General features: G+C 34.5%; 2 protein-coding genes across 3 annotated transcripts; one reads left to right on the top strand and one right to left on the bottom strand.

Moving 5' to 3' along the window:
* Nucleotides 1-486: 486 nt before the first annotated feature.
* On the bottom strand, nucleotides 487-3945 carry LOC106793370 (zinc finger protein 184-like). Of its 2 annotated transcripts, XM_014760247.1 has the most exons (3): nucleotides 2203-3945; nucleotides 1739-2123; nucleotides 487-1654 (listed from the first exon to the last, which is right to left on the bottom strand). In XM_014760247.1, exons 1-3 carry the CDS (start codon nucleotides 3799-3801, stop codon nucleotides 534-536), a joined length of 3105 nt encoding a protein of 1034 aa, XP_014615733.1. In that variant the 5' UTR covers nucleotides 3802-3945; the 3' UTR covers nucleotides 487-533. The 2 variants fall into 2 exon arrangements, with proteins under 2 accessions (XP_014615733.1, XP_014615732.1); XM_014760246.1 differs by having other exon boundaries at nucleotides 487-2123; nucleotides 2203-3944.
* Nucleotides 3946-9239: 5294 nt separating this feature from the next.
* LOC106793304 (paired mesoderm homeobox protein 2-like) lies at nucleotides 9240-15994 on the top strand. The gene is made up of 4 exons (XM_014760112.1): nucleotides 9240-9432; nucleotides 9863-10264; nucleotides 14842-15075; nucleotides 15240-15994. Exons 1-4 carry the CDS (start codon nucleotides 9240-9242, stop codon nucleotides 15611-15613), a joined length of 1203 nt encoding a protein of 400 aa, XP_014615598.1. The 3' UTR covers nucleotides 15614-15994.
* The last annotated feature ends 9872 nt before the right edge of the window (nucleotides 15995-25866 follow it).

The following is a 25866-nucleotide window of genomic DNA, read 5'->3' on the forward strand; positions in this document are numbered from 1 at the left end:
TTAAAAAACGTGTACTTCTTTGTACACGCATACAAAAAAGTTCCTTGATTTTGTAGAAAAGTATTTTGTTTACTTGTAACACCAAAGAATGAATAATTGTAAACATTAACGTTTAATCTTAATCTTTTGTATAAATTTATGTAACAACGCATCTTATTGCTGTTAAAGAGGAAAAAAAAAAGAAGAAAAAAAGAGAGAGAAAATATCGTAATAGAAAAATGAAATAATAAGTAGACTATATATACGTATATATATACATATATATATATATACATGTATATTTATGAATATATAATTTTTATGAAAAAATATCAACAATTTATTAATAAAATAACGATGTGTAAAGCAATTATGGACTGTTATACAAATAAATCATGAGGCTCGAGGCGGCCCCCCGATCACAGACCATATATTTAATTTTTTTTATAACTATACTTAAAAATAATAGTGATCGTTAATTTTTTTTTATTTCTTGTTTTTTTTTTCTTTTTTTTTTTTGTTTTTTTAATAGCAATATTCAAACATTTAACACATTATTCAAGACCGCGCAAATTTACAGCACTTTCCGACGGTCCTGAATCAAGTAATAAAACTTGATACTCCGTTCCCCCTACGTCGTCTTGATAATACATAGATGGTAATTCTTCGGTAAATAATAATTCCCCTTTCATATCACTAGCACCTAATGTTACATCCGATGCTCCCGCAATGGAACTCATCGGCGCACCTTTTGTTTTTAATTTACACACGTCCGAAAATGTTAAATTTGTCCTCGCGGAGCCGTGATTTTTTTTAACGTTAGATTGCAATAATTGTTCGTTCGTTGCATTTTCGTGAATAGAATCGTTTCTTAGAACGATGTCTAAGAGAGGCGGTTGCGTTTCAGGCAAAGAATCCATTTCCGAAGGGTTGTTAACAACTACAGTATCGCATGGCGTTACCATGACCATTTGTTCGGTAGATTCCGATGCTGAAGAAGGTGGAGCATATAAGACATAGTCCATATTGTTAAAATCTATAACATTTGTAGATTTACTTTTTAATGATTTATCACAATCTCCGATAGGTGTACCGTGTATTTTTGACATGTGCGCTCTTAACGTCGCTTTTGTACTATACGATCTTGTACATGTTTCTACAGGACAATGATATAACGTTTTAATTTCATCTTGATTAGATATCATTTCTAAGCTTTGATTTTCGTCGTCGTTATTTAAACTCGATTCGCACGGTTGAGACAATACTGGTGTGGAAGCATTCTGGGAAATAAGATCTTTGTTAAGTTCGATAGATTTTTTTTTCTGCGTTACAAAAGGATTTGCTTTAGAACAACGAGATTCAGTCATTATAAAACGGTTTTTTATACTCGAAGATTCGCTGAACGTTTGTTTAGAAATATTTCTTTCTATCTCTTCTTTATTTTGATGTTTCTTAATGTGTACGTACAAACTACTTTTTGCAGAAAATTGTGTGTTGCATATGCAACATTGAAAGTACCTCCCTTCCTTGTGCGTCAATCTATGTTCTTTAAGATGTTCAGATCTCATAAAGGCTTTTCCACAGGAAGCAACATCGCATATAAATTTCCGTTCATTAGTATGCTTTTTTTGATGCCTTTTCAACTTACTGGATGAAGAAAAAGCCCACTGACAGCCTTGAAAAGTGCAAAGATATGGCTTACACCCAGTGTGAGAACGTATGTGTGCTTTCAGTCTACATGGTTTGTCAAATACCTTACCACATCCGGGCCATGAACACTTAACATCGATTTCTTTGTAACTGTGGCACCTTTGATGCGATGTTAATGCATTACTACTATAATATCTTTTACCACAACCTTCGTGTTTACATACGTAAGGTGCATGACTCTGATCATGTGATCTCATGTGCAACTCCAGTGCTCTCTTGGTTTGAAATTTCTCCTGACAATCGGGTACGTGACACTTAATTCTATTAGGACGAGTATGTAATTTCTGATGACTCCATAAATTATATATGGTGGTAAATCTTCTATTACAACCCTCTACTTGACAAGCGTAATCTTTACGTTTCGAATGAGTTTCTTTGTGCCGTTTTAATTTAAATTCCGAATAAAATGCCCAAGTGCATCCTTCGTTGTCGCACTAAAATCAAATTAAATTATTTAATTATAAGCATAAGAAAAATATACTGTAGATATAATATAAATTCTATACTTTGTACCTTAAACGGTCTCACTCCGTAATGAGATAGCAAGTGTCCTTTTAAAGCATACAGTCTATTGAATTGTTTATCACAACCTTCTTTTGGACATAACCAAAGTTTCCCATGTTCGCTTACCGTAACAGGTTGCAAATTGTCATCCGTAACCCCTAATTCCGCTAAAGCATTAGATATTATCATTTCATGTTGACTGCTAGGATTCATTTCAGAATTGCATTCTAAGGATCCGCTCCAAGCTGGAGAAGTTTCTATTCTTGGCAATTTAGGAAAATTTCCTGTAGCTTCTATCAGTTCTGATGTCTTACCCTGATAAATTTGTTCTTCTGTACCAGTATTAATAACAATTTGTGTCATATTAGAAATTTTATCTGTCGATATGGCGACGACAGTCATTACGCCTTCCTTGGATTTAATTTTTTCATCAAATTTGTCAGATATCCTTCGACGTTTCTTAATGATTCTTGGTTCCAATTTGATTCTTGCCTTGGATTTCAATTGTTGCATAATATTATTGCCAGAGTTAGCTACATCAATAACGTTTGTTGTATTTTCTATAACGTCATCGTTATCAAGAACATCAGTAAAAGAATTGGATACACTTTTTGGAGAAGAAACGATATTATTAGCTTCAGGTGTATCTTGCATAACGTTAATGTTTTCAAAGACGATAGGCAAATTGGTCAACTCTGTGGAATCAACCATAGAAGTATGATTTTCAGTATCTTCTGTTTGATCGATCAACTGTACTCTTTCTTTTTCCGATTTGTTAGATGTATCAGTAAGATGTTCATTTGGCGTAGTCAAAGAAGTAGAACCACTGGTGGACGGTAAGATTTCCCCAGCGACCATCATATCATCAGGTGAAAGAGCCAAAGGATCAAGTTGGTCCAACCTAAATTCGGGTAATATAAATTCATCATCTTTTTCGCATACCCCTAACAATTTCTCCGTCTGAAGTTCTTGCAATATGGAATGCTCGTAACTCAGGTTAAGTTTTTTATCGGACAAATCAATGTCAATGGACAAAGTGTCAGGATCCTTCGGTAAGAAAGAATGTGTCAAATCGTTGGTTAAATATCTTTCTACGTTTTCTTCTACCTCCAATTTGGTAACATCCAACTCCATGCTTGAGACGGATTCCGTTCTCGCTTTCAACCATTTTTCGATGCTAGCAACTGTCTCTACGTCTCCTGTTTTATCTTCGGGATCATCAACAATACCACCAGCACCAACTTCTGAAGGTATACATTTAAGAAAGGTCGATGAATGATCCAAACACCAAACTATTTCCGTATATCCGTTACCTTCCTCGTGATTTTTCGTCTTAAATTTATTATTTTTATCTTCGATTAACAGTTTTTTACTTTCATCCGGCAAAGACGTCAACGAACTCGTTTCTATTTGTTCGGATATCACCGAACCGGCGTTTACATCAACGTATGGCCACACAAGAGAAACCGATGATGCTCGACGGTTTCGAAAGAATCGCGGGAATTGTTTTGACTTACAAGATGTTGTTGAACAAGCAACAGCAGCAGCTACTTCTTTACGAGACATTTGACTATTCCGAAACTTTGATTCCTTCTTAGGGGTCCACATTGAGCGACAATCCCGCCGCCATCGAGGCCGCCCTCGGACAACAAAGTCGGTTCTCAAAAGACCGGCTAAAACCGATCATAAATATTTATTCTTTTAGCACACAACTCTTCTTATTATTATTTTTATTCTTTCTTTTAATATTACCTTTTTAGTTTTTTATTTATCTTTTTTATAACTCGTAAATTTCTTTTAGTTCCTTTTTCATCAATTTTCTATTCACATGAAATATTTAAATAATGGCTCAAGATTTTAACTAATGTATCGAATTATTTCTGACGTAATCTCTCTTTTACGAAATAAACATTTATTATTGGTCTGTTACCAAATGCGCGTGAACGTATTTATAAAATGTTAAGGCTCGGTACTCACGATCGGAAAATTTTTTATTTAAAATAATTTCATCGATGAGTTATTAATTTTACTACATTTTACAACATTTCTATTGTTCTCGAATTAATTTTCTAATCGTCTAATCAATCATCTTTTATCTTTATCCGATGAGTTATACTTATTTTTTTAAATTTTGTTAATATAAGTTTTAATCTCATGTCAATTGAGCTTAATCTTAAAAATAGTTTTGTTGCGATGCAGGCATTTGCTATAAATAATATGACGTAATAAAATGCAGAATTGTGGAAAAATTTATATCGAATACTAGTTATGATCGATATAGATCGATATCCACATTTTCCTTAGAATTGTCCAATCAGAATTGACTTATGAAGAAAGTAATTTCAACACCATAAGTGAAATATATTCATTATCGATTATTTTCTAATTTGTTGTTATTGTCATGAAAATAACTTTTAGAATGATTAAATTTATATATTTATAAGCATATGAAAACTAATATTACGAATTAAATGTTTGGGGTTAGTTTCTATTAACCAACCGTATAGTAGTGCCATCTGTTTCGAAGCATAATTTTAAACCATGAATTATCATTGGTCGAGTAAAATTATTTGAAAATTCGGATTTCGGAATTGTTACAAAAATGTTTAAGTAAACAATTAAAAAGTGAAATAATAAAAATAAAATAATAATAGTTTTTAAGTTCGCATTTATATCGAATTTTTACTTGTCGTAATAATTTTTATTATTTGTAAAAAAACATTGAAAAGTAAGTGAACTTTTTAATTGTTAATATTTGTTTAATTGCAAATCATCCCCTTGATATTTTTTGACTACATTTAATAATCTTTAAAATTTGAAAATTATCTATTAATTTTGTTTGTAATAATTTGCTTAATGTATGATTAGGATTTCTTATAAGTTTGATAAAAGATTTTCCATATGGGTTCATTTTAGTATTAAAAGGTTGCATGATATTATTAGTTATAACACCATCTTCACAAGTGAATGCATTCTTTTCTTTTTCCTTTGGTCTCATTTCTTTGAACAGTATTGGATTTGTTTTAAATGTACTACTCTTGCAGTTATTATGATTTGGAGACTGTACCGCAGAATAATATCTTAGTTTCTGCGACACAAAAAATTCAAATATATTTATACTTCAACTAAAAATTGTAATATATAAATGTATTTGCATTTGTAATTTGTATTTGTGTAATGTATTTAAATGATTACTTTTTCATTATTTTCCATGATCATTTTACATAAGACAGCTCTTGGAAGTTTATACGGATGATATGGTATTGGCTGCGGTTCAAAACATTCATGCTTATTAGTTTTAATAATTTCTGTATAAATTAACACATCTCCAGGAGTTGACTGATAAGATGGATTTAACAAACGTGGATCTTGCTTGCGTAATTTCATTTGTTCTTTATAAGTTATCGGATGGATGCATGATGGTGGACAAGATTTTTTTAATTTGATTCCAAATATACGTTGCCAGAAAGATGGCTTTTTTTCTTTAGATTTAGTCTTTTCGCAATTAGTTGATTTTTCTTTATTTGCAGAAGGAGACTTATGAAATTTAAATAACCGTTGTTTGGATTTTGTTGTAGGCTTATCATAGTTCTTCAAACATTTAGAAGATTGTCCGGTAGAAGGTTCTATTCGAGTAAGAGGTAATTTTCTACAGCTTCCTGACATGTGTTTATGTTCTTTATTAAATGGTAATGTTTTCAAATTTCCAAACCAGTAGGTTCTATTATTTTGTTTAAGGATATTATAAAATATTGGAAAATTATTGGTATGCTTGTTAATCTAATTAAAATAAAAATAGAATTACCAGAGTTTATTGATCTTACGAACAAAATATTTTTAATTAACAAATAATTCAAATGTTGAAATTTTTAGTTTCAAAATTCTTGTTTGTGTAATCAATAAAAGTTAAATATAAAAATAATATACTCACGTTTAATAAATTAGAAATATTAGCCATTATTTGAAAAATGGTGCATTTTTAAAATGAAGAAATTACCTCTTACATGATAGTTCATGTTAAATTAATTGTTCGGAGATTTTTCATTAAAAAGATTTAATACAAATTATTAAATATAATGACTAATCATCGATATGTGACCATATTCACATAGTTGTCGATATATATATATATCTATAATTTATTATAAAGATCGTAATATTATATATAATTTATTTAGAAAATATGTTACTTCAATTAAATATAATTAATCGGTTTAAATGAAAATGCAGGTGATTTTCAGAGGAGAGGATTACACGGATCGTTGCCGATATCGATTTGGTGCTTTGATCACCGACCGTTTCCGATGTCTATGTAAACCTCTAAAGTGGCCTTACCATCAATTTGACCAGGGTCGATTTCGGGAAATACGGGGATTATCGATACCACGCCTACAAATGGAATCGGATCTCGTTGAAATGGGAATAAAGGTAAATCACTTTAGGAATTCATTTGCATTAGAAATTAACTTTACGCTTTTCCAACTTATCTCACTTTAATTCAAACATTAACAAGTCTAATTAAAAGCCTAATTAAACATGCAATCATTTCTAGGAATGCAAATATAAAAAGATTACAAGTAAAACATTAATCAATTACAAGATCAATCATAATCGGTTTAAATTCAAGACGTTCTGTTGAGAGACTCAATTCTTAAAGAAGAGAAATACAATCTCTTTTTTTCTCATTCCTAATCTTCAAAATCGTATAGAGGGAGAGAGAGAGAGAGAGAGAGAGAGAAACAAGGTGGATGGATGCAAGGAGAACTGTGGAAGCATTTGCGAGCCGGTGCGCAGATTGATTCGGTTCGGCTAAACCGCCGGCGTAGCTTCGATTCCCGCCACCCCCTTCCCTACTTTGGAAGAGAGGATCCTCTGAAGGGGTGCCGGTGTTATCCCGAGCCCCGATTTTCTGCCGGCGAGTCGCGGTGAGGAAGGGTGTTTACTCAAGACACGACAATTCATTACGTAATTGAATTGAATGAGGCCTCTCCCTCTACTTCACCTCCTCCACCTCCTTCCACCTCTCAAATCCAACCGCCCTTCTACCTACCCAACGTTATACGAGCTTCTACTACATTCTTGCTTTTACGTGTATGGGTGTACACCATATATAGAGATAGGTGCCGTTAGCAAAGGGATGGGGTTTATTCTAGCAGACCCACACACACACACACACACGAGAACGCGTGCACGCTCGCGCGTTCGCCGCCTGTGGGGTATGCTAGCAACCGAATTAAACGATTAGTTAAACTGATTTCGAGTTAGGTGAATGAATAAGTAATCGGATTTCTCGTTAAGGTAATCGCATTGCGTCCTGATTGGCTCCGTCTGCCTGCGTTTATAAGCCATACCCTCTCTCGCCCTACCATTCCAACCTCCCTCCTGACCCTCTCCTCTACTCTCCTCTCCTTTACCCATCTCTCTCTTTCTCTTTCTACCCCTCACCCTCTCATTCTCAGGGTGCACGTTGTCGGACCACGCGTACGCCTTTTTTCCCCCTCATTTCCCTCGCGTATATCCTCATCTCTTTTCTCCTTACCGCTTGTCCGACTCAAATTTTCTCTCTTTTTCAATCCCTTACCACCATCTTTCCTTTCTTTTTTCTTCTTCCTTTTATTTCAACGTCTTTCCTACTTTTTCATATTATCCAGTTTGCACACGAATTTTTGTTTTGTTTTTTTGGTCTTTTCTTCTTCTTTTTTCTTTTTAAGTACAAGCATTCCTACGATTTCGTATCGTCCATTTTATTTGTACAATTTTCTTCTCGTTTGTTTTTTTGTATCCGTTAAAAAGTAAAAGCAATAAGGATTAAGTTTATATGTCTACACACGTGTCTCTACGTGTACAGTTACTCCATGATACTACTGTGTTTACAAGTTTTCCTTTTTTCTCTCTTTTCACCGACCCATTCGTTCTCCACTTCCTTCGTTTTCTTCCAAACCACCCCTCCTGCCCCTTATTTATCCATCTTTATCCAATCTCCGTGTCTATATCTATTCGATGAGACGTCGTTGTACGAGACGACGATGTGCCGAGCATGTTTGCCCGAGCAATTACATTCCCGAACGCAATCCCATTTAAATATTGCCGAGTTTGGTGCTGGTAAATAGGGGACGACGCACCGTAGCACAGGGTCGCAATTCGGGATTCGATTCAACGTGCGTGTCGTTTTCCTTTGCATCATTTCAAAATTGTTCTTTTCTTTGTTTTTTCTTTTTTATTGAATTTAAAGCAAAGAGCGTTAATTTATTCGGAAATAGATGATCGCGGAAAACGTGATTTGAAAAAATAATAATAATATATATATATATGTTTCTGTAATCCATGTATCGTATTTTAAAATATAATATCAGATTTGAATACTAAATCTCTTATTCAAATTTGATCAATATTAAATAATCATATAAAATAAAAATCTCGTTGAATTTCTTATTTCAAATTAAACAATAATTATATTTAAACAAGAGAAGAAGAATAAGAAGCTGAATAAAATCGGCGGAAGGAATAGACGAGCCCAAAGGTGTGCTCGCGGCCCTGAAGGTGCGATTTGCACCTTTGAGAAGAAGCGAGAGGGTAAAAGAGAGGAGGAGGGGGTCGAGAGAACGCGCTGTTGGGGTTTTCGGATGCGTTAGGAAGCTTAGGTAGGGAGGACGAGGAGTTGAGGAGAAGGGGTTGCAAAGGACGACGAGGAGGGTAGTTTGGGGGTGCAGGAATGCTAATGAGGGGAGTGGTGTCTCGCTAAGAGGAGATAGGTTCGGGAGAGAGGGAGGATTGTAGGTAGGGGTTTGAAGAGGGTTCACTTTGGTGGGCGTGAACGAATGCCGCCCATTTGGAATCGGATTGGTCGGCGTTCGAATGGCGTCCTGGGGGTGCGTGCCCTCTCGGTGGTTGGTACTTGGACCGATAGGAAAAGTGAGAGCCGCCTTCGTACCTACTTCGTACCCGCCACAACGTCTAGCCCCCTTCGGTGTCTGTTCTCGCGAGCGAACAACTCTCGCGAGTGAGGTAGCCGAGCTACCTAACCCGAGAGTTTAGTATTATCGATAATGGAGCAACTCGCCCAGTTTGTCTCGAAAAGTTTTCAAGAGAACGCGACCGCTCCGTTACCCGTCGTCGTCGTTGACGAGGATGCGAGCACTCAACTTGGATTCCTCAGGAATAACACAGAACGCGCAACCTCTACGCGAATCACCCTCAGTGTCGCGCATCTTCTTGGTGATGACAATGGAAATGAATCCCGTATGTCTCTCTCTCTCTCTCTCTCTCTCTCTCTCTTCCTTTCTTATTCTTGTTCTCTCTATCTTTGTTTTATTTCTTTCCTTCATTCTCTCTTGTTTTGAGCTACAGGATCTCGCATTTATGAGAGAGATAAGATTTAGTGGAAAGGATCCAGTGTATATTATTTACGCGAGTGATGAAAATCGTGCTTCACAGAAAGAGGTGTCGTCTACCTATCGATATGTGTTTTTTTTTTTTAAAAGGTGTTACTCGATCCTTTCCTATATGTGTATTTTATATTTTATAATTAAACATTTTGTTTACTTTTGATGCCTTTGCTTTAACGATCTATCGTTGAATTACGAGTTGAAATTACAATCGAGAAAAGATATGTAATTGTCGATTAGATCGATAGCAGATGATTTATAATCGAACGCGAAACGTTCTCCAGATGGGAAGTCAACGAATCGGGAAAGCAGTCAGGAGGGTAACCAATCCAGTGTTGAGGTTGGTAACATCGAGGAGCCGCCATCACCGGAAGCTCGGTTGCAACCGGAAGACCTTTCTGTTGCGACGACAAAGATCAAGGACGTTGTTAAGGAGGTCAAGGCCAGCACGGAGAACGTGTCACCCCTCAAAACACCGGAGCTGAAGTTGTCCGTACGAAAACTTTTGGGTTGCAGTCCATCGCCTCCGCCAATTACGAGAGATCGATCAGCCAGTCCGGAAAATTGCACGGAATCTAAAAACCGTCTAACGAGTTCCGACATTAAAACAACCATAAACGATTCTAAATTAACCACGCAAGTTGTTAGATCGCTGGTCCATAATAATCAAGATGAAGCTACAAAAGGTGAGGAGAGAAATATTTTATTTTCGTTAATATTATTTTAAATAATTATTTTTATATTTGTGGCGGGCACACGTTGTTGTTCGTTCCACTCGAAATATCGATAATATAATCGTAAGAATCGATTAATTTATATTTGGATTAACAAAAGGATAGAAAGCAAGACAATTGCGGATTATTAGTTTCGACGTCCATCCAATGTGTGTTTCTCTTCTATCATCGCGAAGACGGAAACACTGAGGTCAAAAGCCTTAGCTCGAATACGACGTGTATCCCCATTGGAGGGTTCGATTCTCATTTATAATTCAGGACGTCGTCCAATAAAGCTTCCAAGCGAAAGGGTATACTCGCTGACCGTTCAAAATATAACTATCATTGATTTCCGACACGTGCCAAATTTTCATTTTTTTTTTTTTCTACGAACCATGATCAGGTACACGAATAATCATCAATAGTTCGGTCCTACGACTAATCGATTTATCCAAACTATATATTTATGATTATAAATGTATGAAATATTTCTAACAGAGAGACAGAGACAGAAAGAGAGAGACTTCATTCGTTTGTAGATCTTTTTCATAATTAGCCGTTTATCAAATAAATTTTTCACATATGATTTACTTTTGTCTCTTGCATTTGATTATATAGAATAGGATAATAAATTTCGTGATACGATTCTCGTACTGCTGACTGATACATTTGATCGGGACGAAGGGACAACTAATTGGACGCGTTAATTTCCAATAACAACAACAAAATATTAGATTAAAATATAAATTCGGCCAATGATTTGTCCGTGGACGGTCAAACTTGTGACCGGATGCGTAGGTGGTAACAACAACGGGATATCGGTCGCGGGAACGAAAAGTCAGTCGGAATAAATTTATGGGTTTAATATGCGGGTCGGTCGTGTCGGTCGTTTACGCCCCTCTAAAAGTGTACATCGTAGACACCATGTATATGGTGTGTGTGTATATGTGGTCTATCTCTTTCTCTCTCTCTCTCTCTCTCTTTCGCGTATCGTCGGACGTGTATTTCTCCGGGGCCCATAACTTTTCCCGATTAAGCGCAAATCAAAAAGCAATCTGCCGAGGCCCCCCCCCCTCCCTGGCAGCCATCGGAGGCGCGAAAGTAAAATCATAAATATCCGCGGGAAAAGGAGAGGAGTCGGGTTGGAGTACGTAAGGAAAGAGGGGGTGGGATCGGGGGTAGGTGGTCGTACGAGTGAGAGGATAAACGGAGAGACCTAGGGGGTAAAGGGGGGCCCAGAGAGGGTGGGATTGACGTGCGCGCGCTTTAAGTGCCGCAGTAGATCAGCTCGTCTGACCATAGCTAGGGAAAATTGTACGTCCGATCCTAGCATTGACTTCGATCACTGAATCACCGATGGTCTCTCATTGCGATAACCTTTGAGAAATTGAAATTCTCTTCTCTTGATGGAACCCCACACCGACGATGTGATTATTTGTATGCTCGATCGACCATATCAGAATTTTATACGTATTTCTTTTGGTTTTTGACACGAATATCAAAATGTATTATTGGTATGTATCAATTGGAATTATGTTAAAGAAACAATCGTGAAATATTTTAGCCTTTGCACTCCAGTTAGGATTTCTTTTTTAAATTATTCTACACAAGTTCTCGTTAGTTTTAAATTCAATATAAAATGAACCCTTAACATATTCAAAGCAAAGCAAATACCTGAACAGTAGTATAACTGTTCTTAGGAGTACGAAGGGTTAAATGTATGGGAGTATAAAATTTAATTGTATTTCATATTTTCATGGGTATCCCTGTGCTTATGGGAGAATACAAAGGGTTGTTAGAATATATATTAAATAATAAAAGAGCATATACATACTTTTATAAGCATTGAGACACCAACACAGGGATGTTAGAGGAAGACACGTTAAATTATGAAGTATCACGGGATTTACGATATCGAACACTAATTCACATTTACGCTAAGGTAACTGAGAAGAACAAACGACGAGGGTTTATCGTGTTTATCCCGTTTCGGGCTTTCTCCGCCTAATAATCCGAAATATCTCCGATTCGTTTGGTCGTCTAGTAAAATACAGAGAAAGGAAGAAGAAGAATATGTCGAATGCTTCGCCGAAAGAGAGCAAGTTGAAATGGTGCCTTTCGGTATCATTCCGCTAGGAGCAAGAGGGCAGGAAGCTTCTCGTAATCGAATTAGTCGACCCTTCGTGTCCGAGTGTGATTGCTTCGGGTCTTTTGCCGAGGGTTAAACTCTACTCTTCTCTCTTTTCTTCCCTTAAACGTTACGAGATAGCTGATCATACAAGGAATCTATCGAGTTCTTCAAAAAAACTATATCTTTATTTTTAATGTTCTTTATTTACTATTAAACATTTACAATCAATCAACATTCGTATTGTGAAATTTCATTTTCTTGAAAATAATTCGAACGATATCAACGAATGAAAAGGTCTTTCGCAAAAAGTTTATTCAAATTTCTATCACGTTTACCCCTCCCCCTTTCCCTCTGCTCCCTTAATTTCTAAACTTTAGTACTGGACTCTACTGAAATTGTAATTGTTTTTTGGAACAAAACAAAAAGAAAACGAACACAAATCCAATATGGTCGTTGTAGGTGATTAAAGTTGGTCTTTATTGAGAAAAACGATAGGACGAGTTTGTAGTTTAACGTAGATGTAACGCTCGCGAGAGACATTCGCGGTGGGATGGGATGGGATGGGGTAGGGTAGGGTGGATGGAGAAAAAGAGAGGTAGGAAGGGTGGGGCTGTAAACCGCGCGAGTTATTTTCCGAGGAGGGATTTTAAACCGCTGTACATATGGATGCGGGCTTTCCTACGGCAGGGGGTTCCGATTGGATTACGTAGCTATGCGTTAATTGATTAAAGCGCTATACGCATTGCCGTATGGTAGCCATTTTCGTGACGCGCCTGCGTATCGTCAGAAAATACTACAAGTTTATCTTTCATCTTTATTTACAACGTTAACATATATAGAATTTTTATTCATAAATTTCACGATCAATGAACGAGAACAAAAAAATTCAATTCTCCCTATAGGAAATCAGGAATCAGGAAAATTTAAACATTTTCTCAAAATAATTCGCGTTTGAAAGTTAATATAATTTGTCGAGAGATTATATTATCAGACGAAATTGATAAAAATTGTTTTATTAAGATCCAACGTACGATCGTAGGTATGAAATAATTTGAAATGTAAGTGTCATAGTAAAACCGTTTTGACTAAATAAATTCCATCGGACAGATGGAGAAAGCCAAAGGAGAGAGGGTGATTAAGGTGGGAGAAATGTAAGGGTATAGAAGAAGGGTAAAGGGAAGGAGAAGAAGAAGAAGAAGTGACTAACGACCCCCTATAAGACTTGCGTAGCTCACCACTTTGCTAAATTATATAAATCACATCCCCTTCGTCAAGGGCTCTTACGAGAGGCGCTTAATCCTCCCCCGGCTCCACCCACAACCCCCCCACATCGAACCAACTCCCTGAGTTCCCATCGGCCAACACCTCCTGAGAGTTGTACCGTAGTTACTTTACATTAAGCACCCATTAATTAAATACTATACTTCCTTTATTATCGGCTTTAGTGTCTCTTTAACTCGGTGCATCAACAATTATTTTTATTTTCCTAACGTACTATCTTTTTTCTTTGATTTCGTAAATAATTATAACAAAAAATGAGGTTTCCGATGTAATAATAATGATTGTTCAATTATTTTTGAATTTATGGAAGAGAGCATCGAAGTTTGATTTAAAAACGATTAGGATAGTTGGTAATTGTAAGTTATCGTAATTATTTGGAATATGATCTTTTTCGAAGTTGGGTAATTCGAAAAATATGTAATCTACTCATAAACAAATGTCCTAATTTGGTAAAGACAACCATATTCTGAATAATTGTTAAATAATCAAAGAACACGTCTTATTTCGTTCGAAGACACCGAGTATACTTGTGATCGATTAAAATTTTGATGACATTAATGGTTTACAATGATCGATAAAATTTTAAACGAAAAGTCATATAAATTTGTTCACGGATGTTTGAAGTTGGCAAATAATTCCCGTTGGAAAATCATAATCCGCGAAAAAGGATGAAGAAAATACTCCGAGAAGATGGTCTTCGCTAATGTTAGCCAATAAGAAGGTTCTTCTCGACGTATGATTTGAATAAGAATCTCGTAAGCGCCTTAGTCAAAATTTATGTTGATGGCGTGCAGACCGACATCAATGACCCGTGAAAGATCAGAAAGATCAATTTCGAATTCCCTTGTGTTACTTCCAGCATCGTTGCATTAATCATATCAGATTCTTCTGAGAAAAATCGTAACAAAATATCGATTACATTTAGAATCCTGATTGTTTTTCAATCCGATCTCAACTAATCGATTTTGTTTACACACACACACACACAGCGAATTGAATAATAATAAATTATTTTCGACAATTATTATTATATTTTATATCTCAATAAAACGATAAATAAATAAAATTATCAATAAAATATATAAAAGCAAGCAAAATTTGAAAATTACTTATCGTCCAACACGATATAAATATCCAGGATCAAATTGCCGTGGAAATGGTAACGGAAATGGGAAACAGAGAAGATCTAGAACGAATTTCACGTTGGAACAACTCGCCGAATTGGAGAGGCTCTTCGATGAAACACATTATCCGGATGCGTTTATGAGAGAAGAATTAAGTCAGAGACTTGGGTTAAGCGAGGCACGAGTACAAGTTTGGTTCCAGAATCGTCGTGCTAAATGCCGCAAACACGAAAGTCAATTGCACAAAGGTGAGATAGTGGATATATCGTTATTATCTAAAAATTGTGTTACGGGTTAACGTTCCTTAATTTCTATAAACTTTGTTTGGACATTTGTTTATTCCAAAATTACCAATTGACTGTCCCGATAATTTACACAATAATCTTAATTCTCATTAGAATCGGATAAGAAGGTGTTGCAGGTGGTATGGTGCTGGCACCGCGAAGTCCACCGACAACATTGGAACCGTGCAGAGTGGCACCGTATTTGCCAGCTCTGAGACTTCATCCACCGATCCAAGGTGGTGGAAGTAACGTGAGTGCTGCAGCCGCAGCAGCAAGTTCAGCGTTTGACCCAGCCGTTCTCCATTATGCCGCGGCAGGTGGCCTTTTTTGTTTACCACCGCCACCACCACCACCACCGACATCTTCTAATCATCCGCATCCCTTAAGCCTAGCTGCTTCTTTGGCCGCGGCAGCGGCACGTTCCAAGAACAGCAGCATCGCTGATCTAAGGCTTAAAGCTAGGCGACATCAGGAAGCCCTTGGACTCGACAGGCCAGCGTAAATGATCTAATCGATGATCGATTATGATTACGTTGTGAACGATCGATTATGATTATTATTCGATACTTTTAACTAAGAACATACAAGCTGAGAACGGATGTGCACGAGATGTTGATTTAAACAGAAACGATCACTTCTTTTGTGCGTTCGTATAAGTATCGTGAATTTTCCTTCGAACGATCGAACTCATTTGATTGTTTCAAATCAAAACAAAAATATTCGGAAAGGAACAATAATACTTTTCCGAGATAAAACGATTAATCGTTGTGTTCGTCGGGTGGTGTTACATTCGTTGATGATGTTACTCTCCGACGGAAAGGACGCTGACTTCCTATCGATTGCATTATGGTATACGCTTATCGTATTGTCTTCTCATGCGATATTTCCAACATTATTCTGGTTTTAACGATACCTATTGTAATCTATATGTTTCTCTTACATACATAGTTTCCTGTATGTGATACTATTAAAATTCGGTTTTTATTAAAATTCTTATATCTTTTTCATCGTATATATATCATATATATATAATTTTCATCATTGTAATTATCTTTTTTAGATTATTATTTTGATCGTATCGTTTTTTCGAGAAAAATAATCTCATTATACAATTACACACACAATTCTTTCTACGAATAATATTTCTAATAGCTCGATTATATTCCTCGTTTGAATTTTTTTTTTTGAACTATTAGAAACCATTGTCAGATTATTGCTTGGAAAAAAAAAATATCAAATATATATGTATATATAATATAGGAATACAATAGAAGAATCCTTTCTATCTGATCGTGAGTCTAATACTCTAATGAATTATCCTAATAATGAAGAATCATAATTAGAATCTTTTCGAAAAAAAAGAATCAATGACAAACTTGAGAGACTAGAATATTATTCCTATTAATATTTGTAATAGGGGTTGAAATAGTAAACGATCGGGAATCGTAATGGGAATCCAGTAGTGTTTATGGATCGGTCATCCGAGTGGTATAAGACGTAAGACATAATTCTTGGGGATGATTCACTGATGGTGTATGGGGGTGGTGGTGGTGTTGGACGTTGGACGAATAAGTTCCTCGTTCCTCGAGAATTTCTCGGTATCCTCAAGCAGGAATGGGGTAGTGGTAGTATAGTATAGTTGGCGGTGATGTTACGATGGTGTTATACAGTTGTAGTGGTAGTGTTAGCTAACTCCGGGGATGTTGGTGGTGGTCCAGCAGTAGCAGTAGCACCAGCACCAGTACCAGTAGCAGCAGCAGCATTGCTGTCGGGGCGCTAATGCAATAACGCGACGCTACACGGATAAATCAAGACGGGTGAACCGTCCCGCCAGTAGCGTAACTATGTAATCGCGTTACCCTCCAACTCCCAAGGGCGCCGTTATCGTCTCAACCGTGTTACCCTATTTGGGACCAACCGAACGGCGCCGGGTGTGTGTGTGTGTGTTTTCCATTCTAAAAATCCTATACTATTTCTTTTTGACGAAACAACAACAAAAAGAAAAAGCAATTGATAAATGGTTACAATGATTAAATGATTCCAAAAGAAATGTATAAAGTAAGGGGGATGAAGTAGGATATATTTATACATTTTATGAATCCTATAATTGTATGGAAATATTCTATTCTTTTTGAGAAGAGATAAATAATTAACAACACATTTCTTATTATACAAATTGAAAAAAAAAAAAAAAGTAATTTAAATAGATATCGTATTGATCTAGAAACAAACAAATAAAAAAAATACAAGGAACACCGGGACATAATCGGTTGAGCTTAATTTTAATTAGAATAACGGACGATTCTTAATTTCTAGCCTGCGTGCGCTCGAATGATCCGCTTTGTATCGTCACCAATTACAAAATCCCCATTGGATGAGGAGAAAATTCGTTCGCTTGAAAAAGGGATGAAACAAAGAACATGACTGGTCCCTCTTCCTTCTCCCCCACCACTCTTCTTTTCCCTTGCGTTCTTCTCGCTTGGAGAACACCGCGAGTTAAATAAAATGGAATATAAAATACAAAAAAAAGAAAAAAAGAGAAAAAGAAAAACAAAGAAAAATACCAAAAAAAAGGAAGGAGTTGGAGAGGAAACTCGAGAGGATAATTCCGAGGGTTAGTCGAAGAAAAAGTGAGAGAGGAGTTCGCGAAGAAGGTTGGTTGATGAGGAAGTAAGAGGGGATGGGGACGGGGATGGGAGTCGGGAGGAGGGAAGATAAGCGAGCGCAATACCTCGCTTATTCTAATCCGAGTTTGAAGGAGTTTTCTTCTTCTTTTTTTTTTTCTTTTTCTCTTACAGTTACTCGTAAATTGGCCGTCGTTTGTCCGCCGCCAAGGGGTCGGCCCTGGCGTGACTCGAACGACCAAATCTCACCCTCCACTCTTCTTTTTCCTCTTCCTCCTCCTCCTCCCCGTCTTTCTTTTATTCGTTTCGTTTCTTGTCCTTCGAGAAAAGGACTTTTCTATCTTCCTTCCAGATTTTTTGCCATTTCCTTCTTATTTATCTTCAACTTTCTAATGATTTATCGTACGAATTCGCGTAACGATAAAGCATATAGCACGTTTACTATTTGCAGTTGAAAGAAGAAATTGAAACGATAAAAAATATCATAGTAATTGATAATAGAACATTAAGGAGGGGAAGTTAAAATGCTATTCATCTTTTGTGGGTGTCGAGTACCTCTAACTGCAAAATAATGTCTCGCTGGAAACGACCAACATCATCAATTATCATACACCCTTCATTCCTTCCTTCCTTCCTTCCTTCCTTTCTACAGGACGAAACTAGTAATGCTATAGCAAGAACAATTGGGAAAAGGACCTAAAGGGAGGGGTTGAGGGTTTCCTAGAAAGGGAACTCGCGGTTTGTTTCGTGGTCGTTTGTTTCTGTCCGCAAGTTTTTTTTATTTTTTTTTTTTTTTTTTTTATATATATATCTCATCGGGGTTAACGATTTTAGTACTTTAAATCTTTTAGAAAATTAAAATTTATTGCATTAGTTTGATAAACGCGAACGAATAGGAAAATAAAATACTTTGATAAGTATCCTTATAAGGGATACCTTTAGATTATCAACAATTTGTTCGATCTACGTGTATATCCGAGTAGATAATTTACAAGATAATCAATCGGTTAACCCGTGCACATACAGATAGGAGGATGTAGTATACGTATTAGATATATAGTAGAACGTGAAACGAACATCGATTTGATTTGTACTACAAATGAGTTTGACAAATCCTGGAAAACGTATCATACCTGTTAACGTTGATACGATTTAATCTAGAGACTAACGAAAGAAAATGTAAATATATTATCATCGGCAGGGAATTAAATGAATTACGAATAATCATCGTTATGAATAAATATTCAAGATTAGAATAGGATTCGTTCTTTATGATATTTATTTTTCTGACACCGGATACTTACAAACGTTCAAATTGATTCTTTCTTCAAAACTTTGTCATCAACAATACTTTATTTCTTATTTTATAATGATTTCTAATGTTAGTACTAATAATTAATATTGTAAATTAAATCAAGAAATTTCTAAGATAAACGATACAATTGTTGGCCATTGAATAATAATTAAAAACAATTCTGTAATAGTAGTAATAAGAATTAATATTTAATATCTGACAACGTAAGACAAATTTATTCGATATTACAGAGTTATACTTATTTACAATGACCAATAACTAAAGTTAAAAAGAAAATATATATATCTATATATTACAATTTAAGAGGTGTGAGAAACAAATTGAATAGCAATTCTAGAAGATGTTAAGTTTCACAGTGAACTTATCCAAGCTCGTGTTACATTAAATAATAAAGTCAGTGATTGCAGCAAGAGAAAAAGTAGAAGAGAAGAGAGTTGGTAGAGAAGAAGGAAGAAGAACCGTAGTAGTGGGAATATTGTGAAGGGGGTTGGGTGGTTGGTGTAAGATTCGAGGGAGGGGGGGGGGTTGAGGTTGGGGTTGGGTTGGAGAAGAGGTAGAGAAGAGTCGATGGTTGTGCAGGAAGGAAGGAAGGAAGGTGGTAGTAGATCGGTGGTGGTAAACGGGGCCTTTACACCCCCGCCAGATATATCATCGCCTGGCAGTTATGTGTGTCATGAATTTTAGATTATCCTTGGATTAGATTAAGGGGCGGGCATGCAGGGGTGCCACGAGCGAGCCACCACCACCCTGCCACCCACCACCACCATCAACACCAACACCAGAACCAGCAGCAACACCACCACCACCACCACCACCACCAACTGTGGAAGGCAGAACGAGGCCAGCACATAGCCCCGTTTGAATTATTTCCAAATCTTTCTAACATATCCTTTTCGCATTCTTCTCCTCCATCACGTTTTCTTCTACGGTGAAGTAGTAACGCCGATTGATTTCCTGCTACTTCTTTTACTTTCTTTCTTTTTTTTTTTTTTTTTACAAGACCAGAGAGAGAGAGAGAGAGAGAGATGAACGAGGTATACTGGTACATTCATATAAAAAGAAGAAGAAAAAGAAAAAAAAGAAAGATAGGGGAAAAAGGTAAATCGTTTTCTTATTATCGATTCACATTTACAACAGTATCCAGCCAGGCAAGTGAACTAAAGTAAAATGTAAGTTACCACCCTTTAAGCAAATTCAAAAAGTAACATAGCGCAAAGTGTGAAACTCGTGAACTTTATTTTCCAGGGTGATCATCCAATCGGAATTCTAGTAGGAGTTTTAGTTGGTAGAAGGGGTTGCAATAGGAACCGATGCAAGTTAAGAAAGAAGAAGAAGAAGAAGAAGAAAGGAAGGGTGGAAAAGAAACTGCTGGATTGAAAGAGAAAAAGAAAGAGAGAGAGAGAGAGAGAGAGAGAGAGAGAGAGAGAGAGAGAGAGAGAGAAAGAGAGAGAGAGAGAGAGAAATAGAAAGATAGAAATAGAAAAAAGAGTGGGGAGGAAACGAGGGGTTAAACGGTGTTCCAGGCTTGAACGAATCCGATGCCGAATCAATTCGCGTAATAGTCTAGGGGGTTGGAGGTTATAGAGAGTGCTCATGGACGTTAAACCGACTACGTTTATCGTACATTTGATATCTCTCTCTTTCTCTTTCTTTCTCTCTCTTTTCAGATCCAGTTTGGTTGGAAGGCAGCTAGCAAGCTTTCTCCCTTCTCTGAAGAAACACATTGCAAGTAGGGTTTGGGGTGGTAAGCTTCGATACGGACCATTACCGCACCTGTCCCTCAAGTTCGACCGTACGAGAAACGAGGCAAACTCTAATGAAGAGAAGCAATCACTTAAGCAGCCTCGTATACGTACGTTTTATTCGCGAGAGATAAGCTTTAACGTCTCTCATCCCTTATCTTCAACCTCTAGTAAAAAAAAAAAGCAAACAAACAAACAAAATCGAGTAAACGGTTCCCCTTTTCCAACTACAAACCATATGGTGTTCGTATACCTTGAACGGGACCGTACAATTTATTCTCCACATATCGTTATTCGAATTTTTATCACTTTTATGTTCATTTGAATCATCATCATCATTGTCATTGTTTTGCAATTTAATTGTTATTATTGTTGTTTTATCGATCGAATGAATAACATTATAAAATGCCAATATCCTTTATTCTTGATTAATTAGCGAATAGTCTTCAACATAAATCCAAATTGGCAAAAGTTTTAATAAAAAAATCCTCTTTTAACAAACGAGCATACAATATTATTATTATTATCATCATCATCATCATCATCTCATGTGTATGTATCGACGTAATATGTGTTAGTGAAAATCTGTGTTATTTTCAAATAGTATATATTAATAATGCGGGTTTATTACTATATAAACGTTGAATGGAAGCATTCGTCTGACACGAGAGAGGAATAAAATTCAATCTTATTCAATCGGGAGACAAAATTTAAACTATTCAAGTTTGATATAATTCGACTTAATTGTCACGTAAATTAACTAAATTCGATTTACTAACGCAAGGTATACGTCATTTATATATGTACATATATATACATACATACATACATATTGTACATACATGTAGAAATAAATTAAACGAAATTGTTGTACGATTGTGCGTAACAGATAATAATCACGTGTATAGAATAATAATTAATCAAATATTTCACGTGTTTAATATAAAATATTAATTCATTTAATCCTTTCGTTACTACTATAAAGGGCCCAATTTGAACGACCTACCGACCCATGAAAAGTGCCAAAGAATGACGTAACGAAAAGATTAATTATCATAAAAAGAAATTAGAATTAAGAAATATATGTTGTAAAAAAATTTGATCTGATCATTCGTAATAATACGATTCATGCATGTACATAAATATGTACTAAGATACATTTTGATTTGAATATTAATTTAACATGACAATTTGCAATGGTCAATATTATTTCGAAAAAGTTAACGTAATCTCTCGAGTCTTCTTGAATAGATCAATCAATTAATTGTGTGTCTCTTTCTTTCAGCTTATACGATTTTGTTTTTTCTCGCATAGAACAACAATGATTTAATTTTCTATTGGCGCGAATAAAGCGAGCTAAACGATGAAAGACATCCACCGATCGCAATTGAATTCAAATTACAATTATGTATTACAATTATATATTACTGAATATAATATTAATCATAATAATCATAATAATAAATGTAATATTATCCCCCAATGTGTGCATGCCCCATTCAGCCTTATTTACGATACATGATGCGATTTTTTGTTTCATTTTGGAGGATTCTTTTCTTTTTTTTTCTTTCTCTATATAGCAATTAACAATGACTCTTTGTAATTTTTTTTGATCAGCGTACAAAGTGCGTAAGAAATTTGTATACTTCCCAAGGTTGACGAGGAGTAGAACCCTTTATTTTTTTTTAATTTTGCACTTATGTTTTCTCTTTATTTAATTTTTTTTTTGGTTGTAATATTAATATTCTGTATGGTTTCCTTTTTTCTTCCCCTCGGATTCTTTTTTTTTTTCTATTTCTCGCGTTATTATTATTATTATTATTATAATATTATTACTTTTTTACAGACGAGATCGTCGTTGTGTCGTAAAAAGAAAGGGTTGAAGAATGATTAGATTATACAGTGGCTAAATACGATCTCATATGAATTTCTTATATACTTTTTGACAACAAGGAATTGTTGCATCCTACCCTCTCGTGTGTACAGAGAAAGAAGTACTTAAGTTCTAGGCAGTCAAGGTATGCAGCAATAAAAAAAAAAAAAAAACAATATTATATAAATATATTCACATATAAATAATATACTCGTTAAAGTATTTATAAGTGTGTATATATTTATACTTTATATGTACGTATATATATTGTTTTTTTTTTCTTTTTCTTTTTTTAATTATAGCAATTGCGCGTTACGAAAAAGAATTACTCGACGTTTTGCGAGATGCGAGAAGAAAAAAAAAACTTGGAACATGACGAATATATTATTACAAGTACGTGCATGTTTCTTTCTTTCTTTCTTAATTTAACTTTTAATTTTCTAATTAATTAATTAATGTATGTATTTAGATTTTTAGCATTAAAATTACGATGGAACACTCGTGCCGCAAGGATAGGATAATCAGGTACTAGGAACAGCCCAAAGTTCCAATCCTTTGAGAGAAATGACAAGTCTATCTATTCTTTATCGTTCCATACTCCAATCGAAAAGTTTTACATATTATTTTAATAGTTCGTCTCACTATACAATGTATATTTTTTTCCTCTTTCTCACACTCACTCTCATTCTTTCTTTCTTTCTCTCTCTTTCTCTCTCTCTCTCTCTCTCTCATTATCTTTTCTTATCTTTCTTATTTCTGAGCCATGGGAAGAAGAAATACATAATTTATTGGAGCACGATTTTATTTTAACTTTAATACTACTATTATTTTTATTATTATTATTATTATTGTTGTTGTTGTTGTTGTTATTATTTCTGTTATATTATTATTATTTAACTTTATCAATTATCGCGCGTTCATGTTTTTAAATAATTCTATTTTAGCATGTCGTAAAACTTCTCGATTGGAACGGACAGCTAATCATATTTAATAAAAACTCATCAAAGCTATTATGATAATAATTATAATTGTAATAATAATAATAATAATAATAATAATAATAATAATAATAATAATGTTAAAAATAATAATAATAATAATAATGTTAAANATGTTCTCGTCCTCGAGTAAGATATAACTTTGCATTAGGAAAATAAAAAGAAGAATTACTCGAGCAGGAAATAATGATGTTATTAATAATAATAATAATAATATTAAAAATAAATCTAATTAATCGATACACACAATAACGAAATTAATATCTAAATATATTAACAACGCAACTCGTGCGTTTAATGATTTATTTCTCCCCTTTGTGTCTGTTTGTACATATATTAATATATTTAGATAAAAGAAAAAAGAATTCTACTAAATATACGAACATACTTTAAACCGTATATAGCTCGTGTCGAGTAATAATCATCTTTACTGTCCAAAAGAAGAACAAACAATAAGGTGACAAGAATAGTTTGGACAAGAAAATGAAAAATAAGGTACCATTGAAAAAATAATAAAATAAAATAAAATAATAAAAAAAATTAATTTATAAACCTAATCCCAAAGGACAGGAACCCGCTTCCAAACAACACTGCTCGCACGAAAACATTACAATTAAATATAATATACATTATGTAATAATTACACAATAATATAGGATTAATTTAAGAAGTATTACGTTTGTTTAATAGTTAATTTTAACCATGGGAGTATGGCTCAGTCTATTATACTAGTCTCATGCAATAACAACAATAAAGATACAACAATGTATTTACTTGCATTCGTCATTTAATTATTTACTTGTTACTTTTTTCCTTTTTTTTTGTTACCCCTTGTTTTCTTTTTTTTCTCTTTCTTTCTTTTTTTGTTTTGTTGCAATCATCCCCATATATTCCCATACACACACAACCTTTACGTTCTACCTTTTTGCAATAGAAAAAACATGAAATTTCAAATATATTAATCAACTTTGTTGGTTTCACTTTCTCATTATACAATATGTATTTTCTTTAAAGATGATCATGTATAAATAGACAATTGTGTTTTTTCTTTCCATTTTTGGTTTCCTTTTATTTCATCTGTGTTTTTTGTTTTCCTCATCGACACACTTTTCTCTCTCTCAAGTTTACATTAAGATGATTAGTTTTTAAAAGTTCTCAGTATTATTTTCTTCATCTTCTTTTTCTTCTATGTGACAGTATCGAGCATGATAATTGTTCGATTAAGCCGCGTAATATTACATATCTCGACAGGGTCTCATTTATAAATAACTATTCTGGTAGACAAATTTTATATATCGAAGAAAATGATTTCAAACTCTGACGGAAAATTTTATTTTTGTTACACACGTGTTCAAATTTCTTTTCTTTTTTATATATATATATATATATATAAATTACACACGTATATGTGTATACTTGAATTGATTGTGTTACGGATAAAATTGAATTTTAATTTTTATTGTTCTCTTATTCTTTCTTTCCTTTTCTTTTCTTTTTACAATTGCGACAGGCAAATACAAGTAAAATATCGCTTGCTTCTTTTTTTTATTTTAGTTTTGTGTATATATATATAATATACTACAGATAATTGTATAAAAATATATAAGCATTTGAGATTAATAGAAAGTGAAGAAAAAAAAAATATTAATTCGTTATAGAGATGTACCGAAAAAACGATTTCAAAAGTAAATCGTTGAAGTATCACACTCGCGCGAATTTATATTCGATTTTATTTAACGTGATTTCATTTAATTATCTATCATGAAATTGCTCTCGCTTTTATTTCTTTCTCATCTTTTAGTTTTTAAATTATTATCTCTAATTTTGTGTACCTCTTAAATGATAATTTCTAATTAGATTATTTTACACAACGATTCTTTTTAAAAACGATTTGCTCAAAATAATTATGATTCAATAATACAGTTTGTAATATTCATTGCATTTAATACTTATCATGTATCACAATTATATAATGAAAATGAAAAGGACGTGTCTCTCTCTTGATAATAGAAAAATATAAAAAAAGAATATTTTTTAAAAGTAATAAAATAGAAAAAAAAAGCAAAGAAATATAACCATTGAATTAGCAGATAATCCCCGTCGAGCAGTAACATGTGGCTTGGTGGTCGCTTTCTAATCCAAGTCCTTTTACATATATATATATACATATATATATATATATATATATATATATATATATATA

Source organism: Polistes canadensis, unplaced genomic scaffold (genome assembly GCF_001313835.1).
Source record: "Polistes canadensis isolate GaletaPanama2010 unplaced genomic scaffold, ASM131383v1 scaffold_13, whole genome shotgun sequence".
Taxonomy (NCBI): Eukaryota; Metazoa; Arthropoda; class Insecta; order Hymenoptera; family Vespidae; genus Polistes; species Polistes canadensis.

Excerpts from the sequence above, each read along its gene's own strand:
- LOC106793370 (XM_014760246.1), bottom strand. The coding sequence starts at position 3,801 with ATGTGGACCCCTAAGAAGGAATCAAAGTTTCGGAATAGTCAAATGTCT. Across the intron at positions 2,124-2,202 it reads ACGGAGTGAGACCGTTTAAG|TGCGACAACGAAGGATGCAC; the intron begins GTACAAAGTATA and ends ATTTGATTTTAG.
- LOC106793304 (XM_014760112.1), top strand. The coding sequence starts at position 9,240 with ATGGAGCAACTCGCCCAGTTTGTCTCGAAAAGTTTTCAAGAGAACGCG. Across the intron at positions 9,433-9,862 it reads TGACAATGGAAATGAATCCC|ATGGGAAGTCAACGAATCGG; the intron begins GTATGTCTCTCT and ends AACGTTCTCCAG. Across the intron at positions 15,076-15,239 it reads CGAAAGTCAATTGCACAAAG|GTGTTGCAGGTGGTATGGTG; the intron begins GTGAGATAGTGG and ends TCGGATAAGAAG.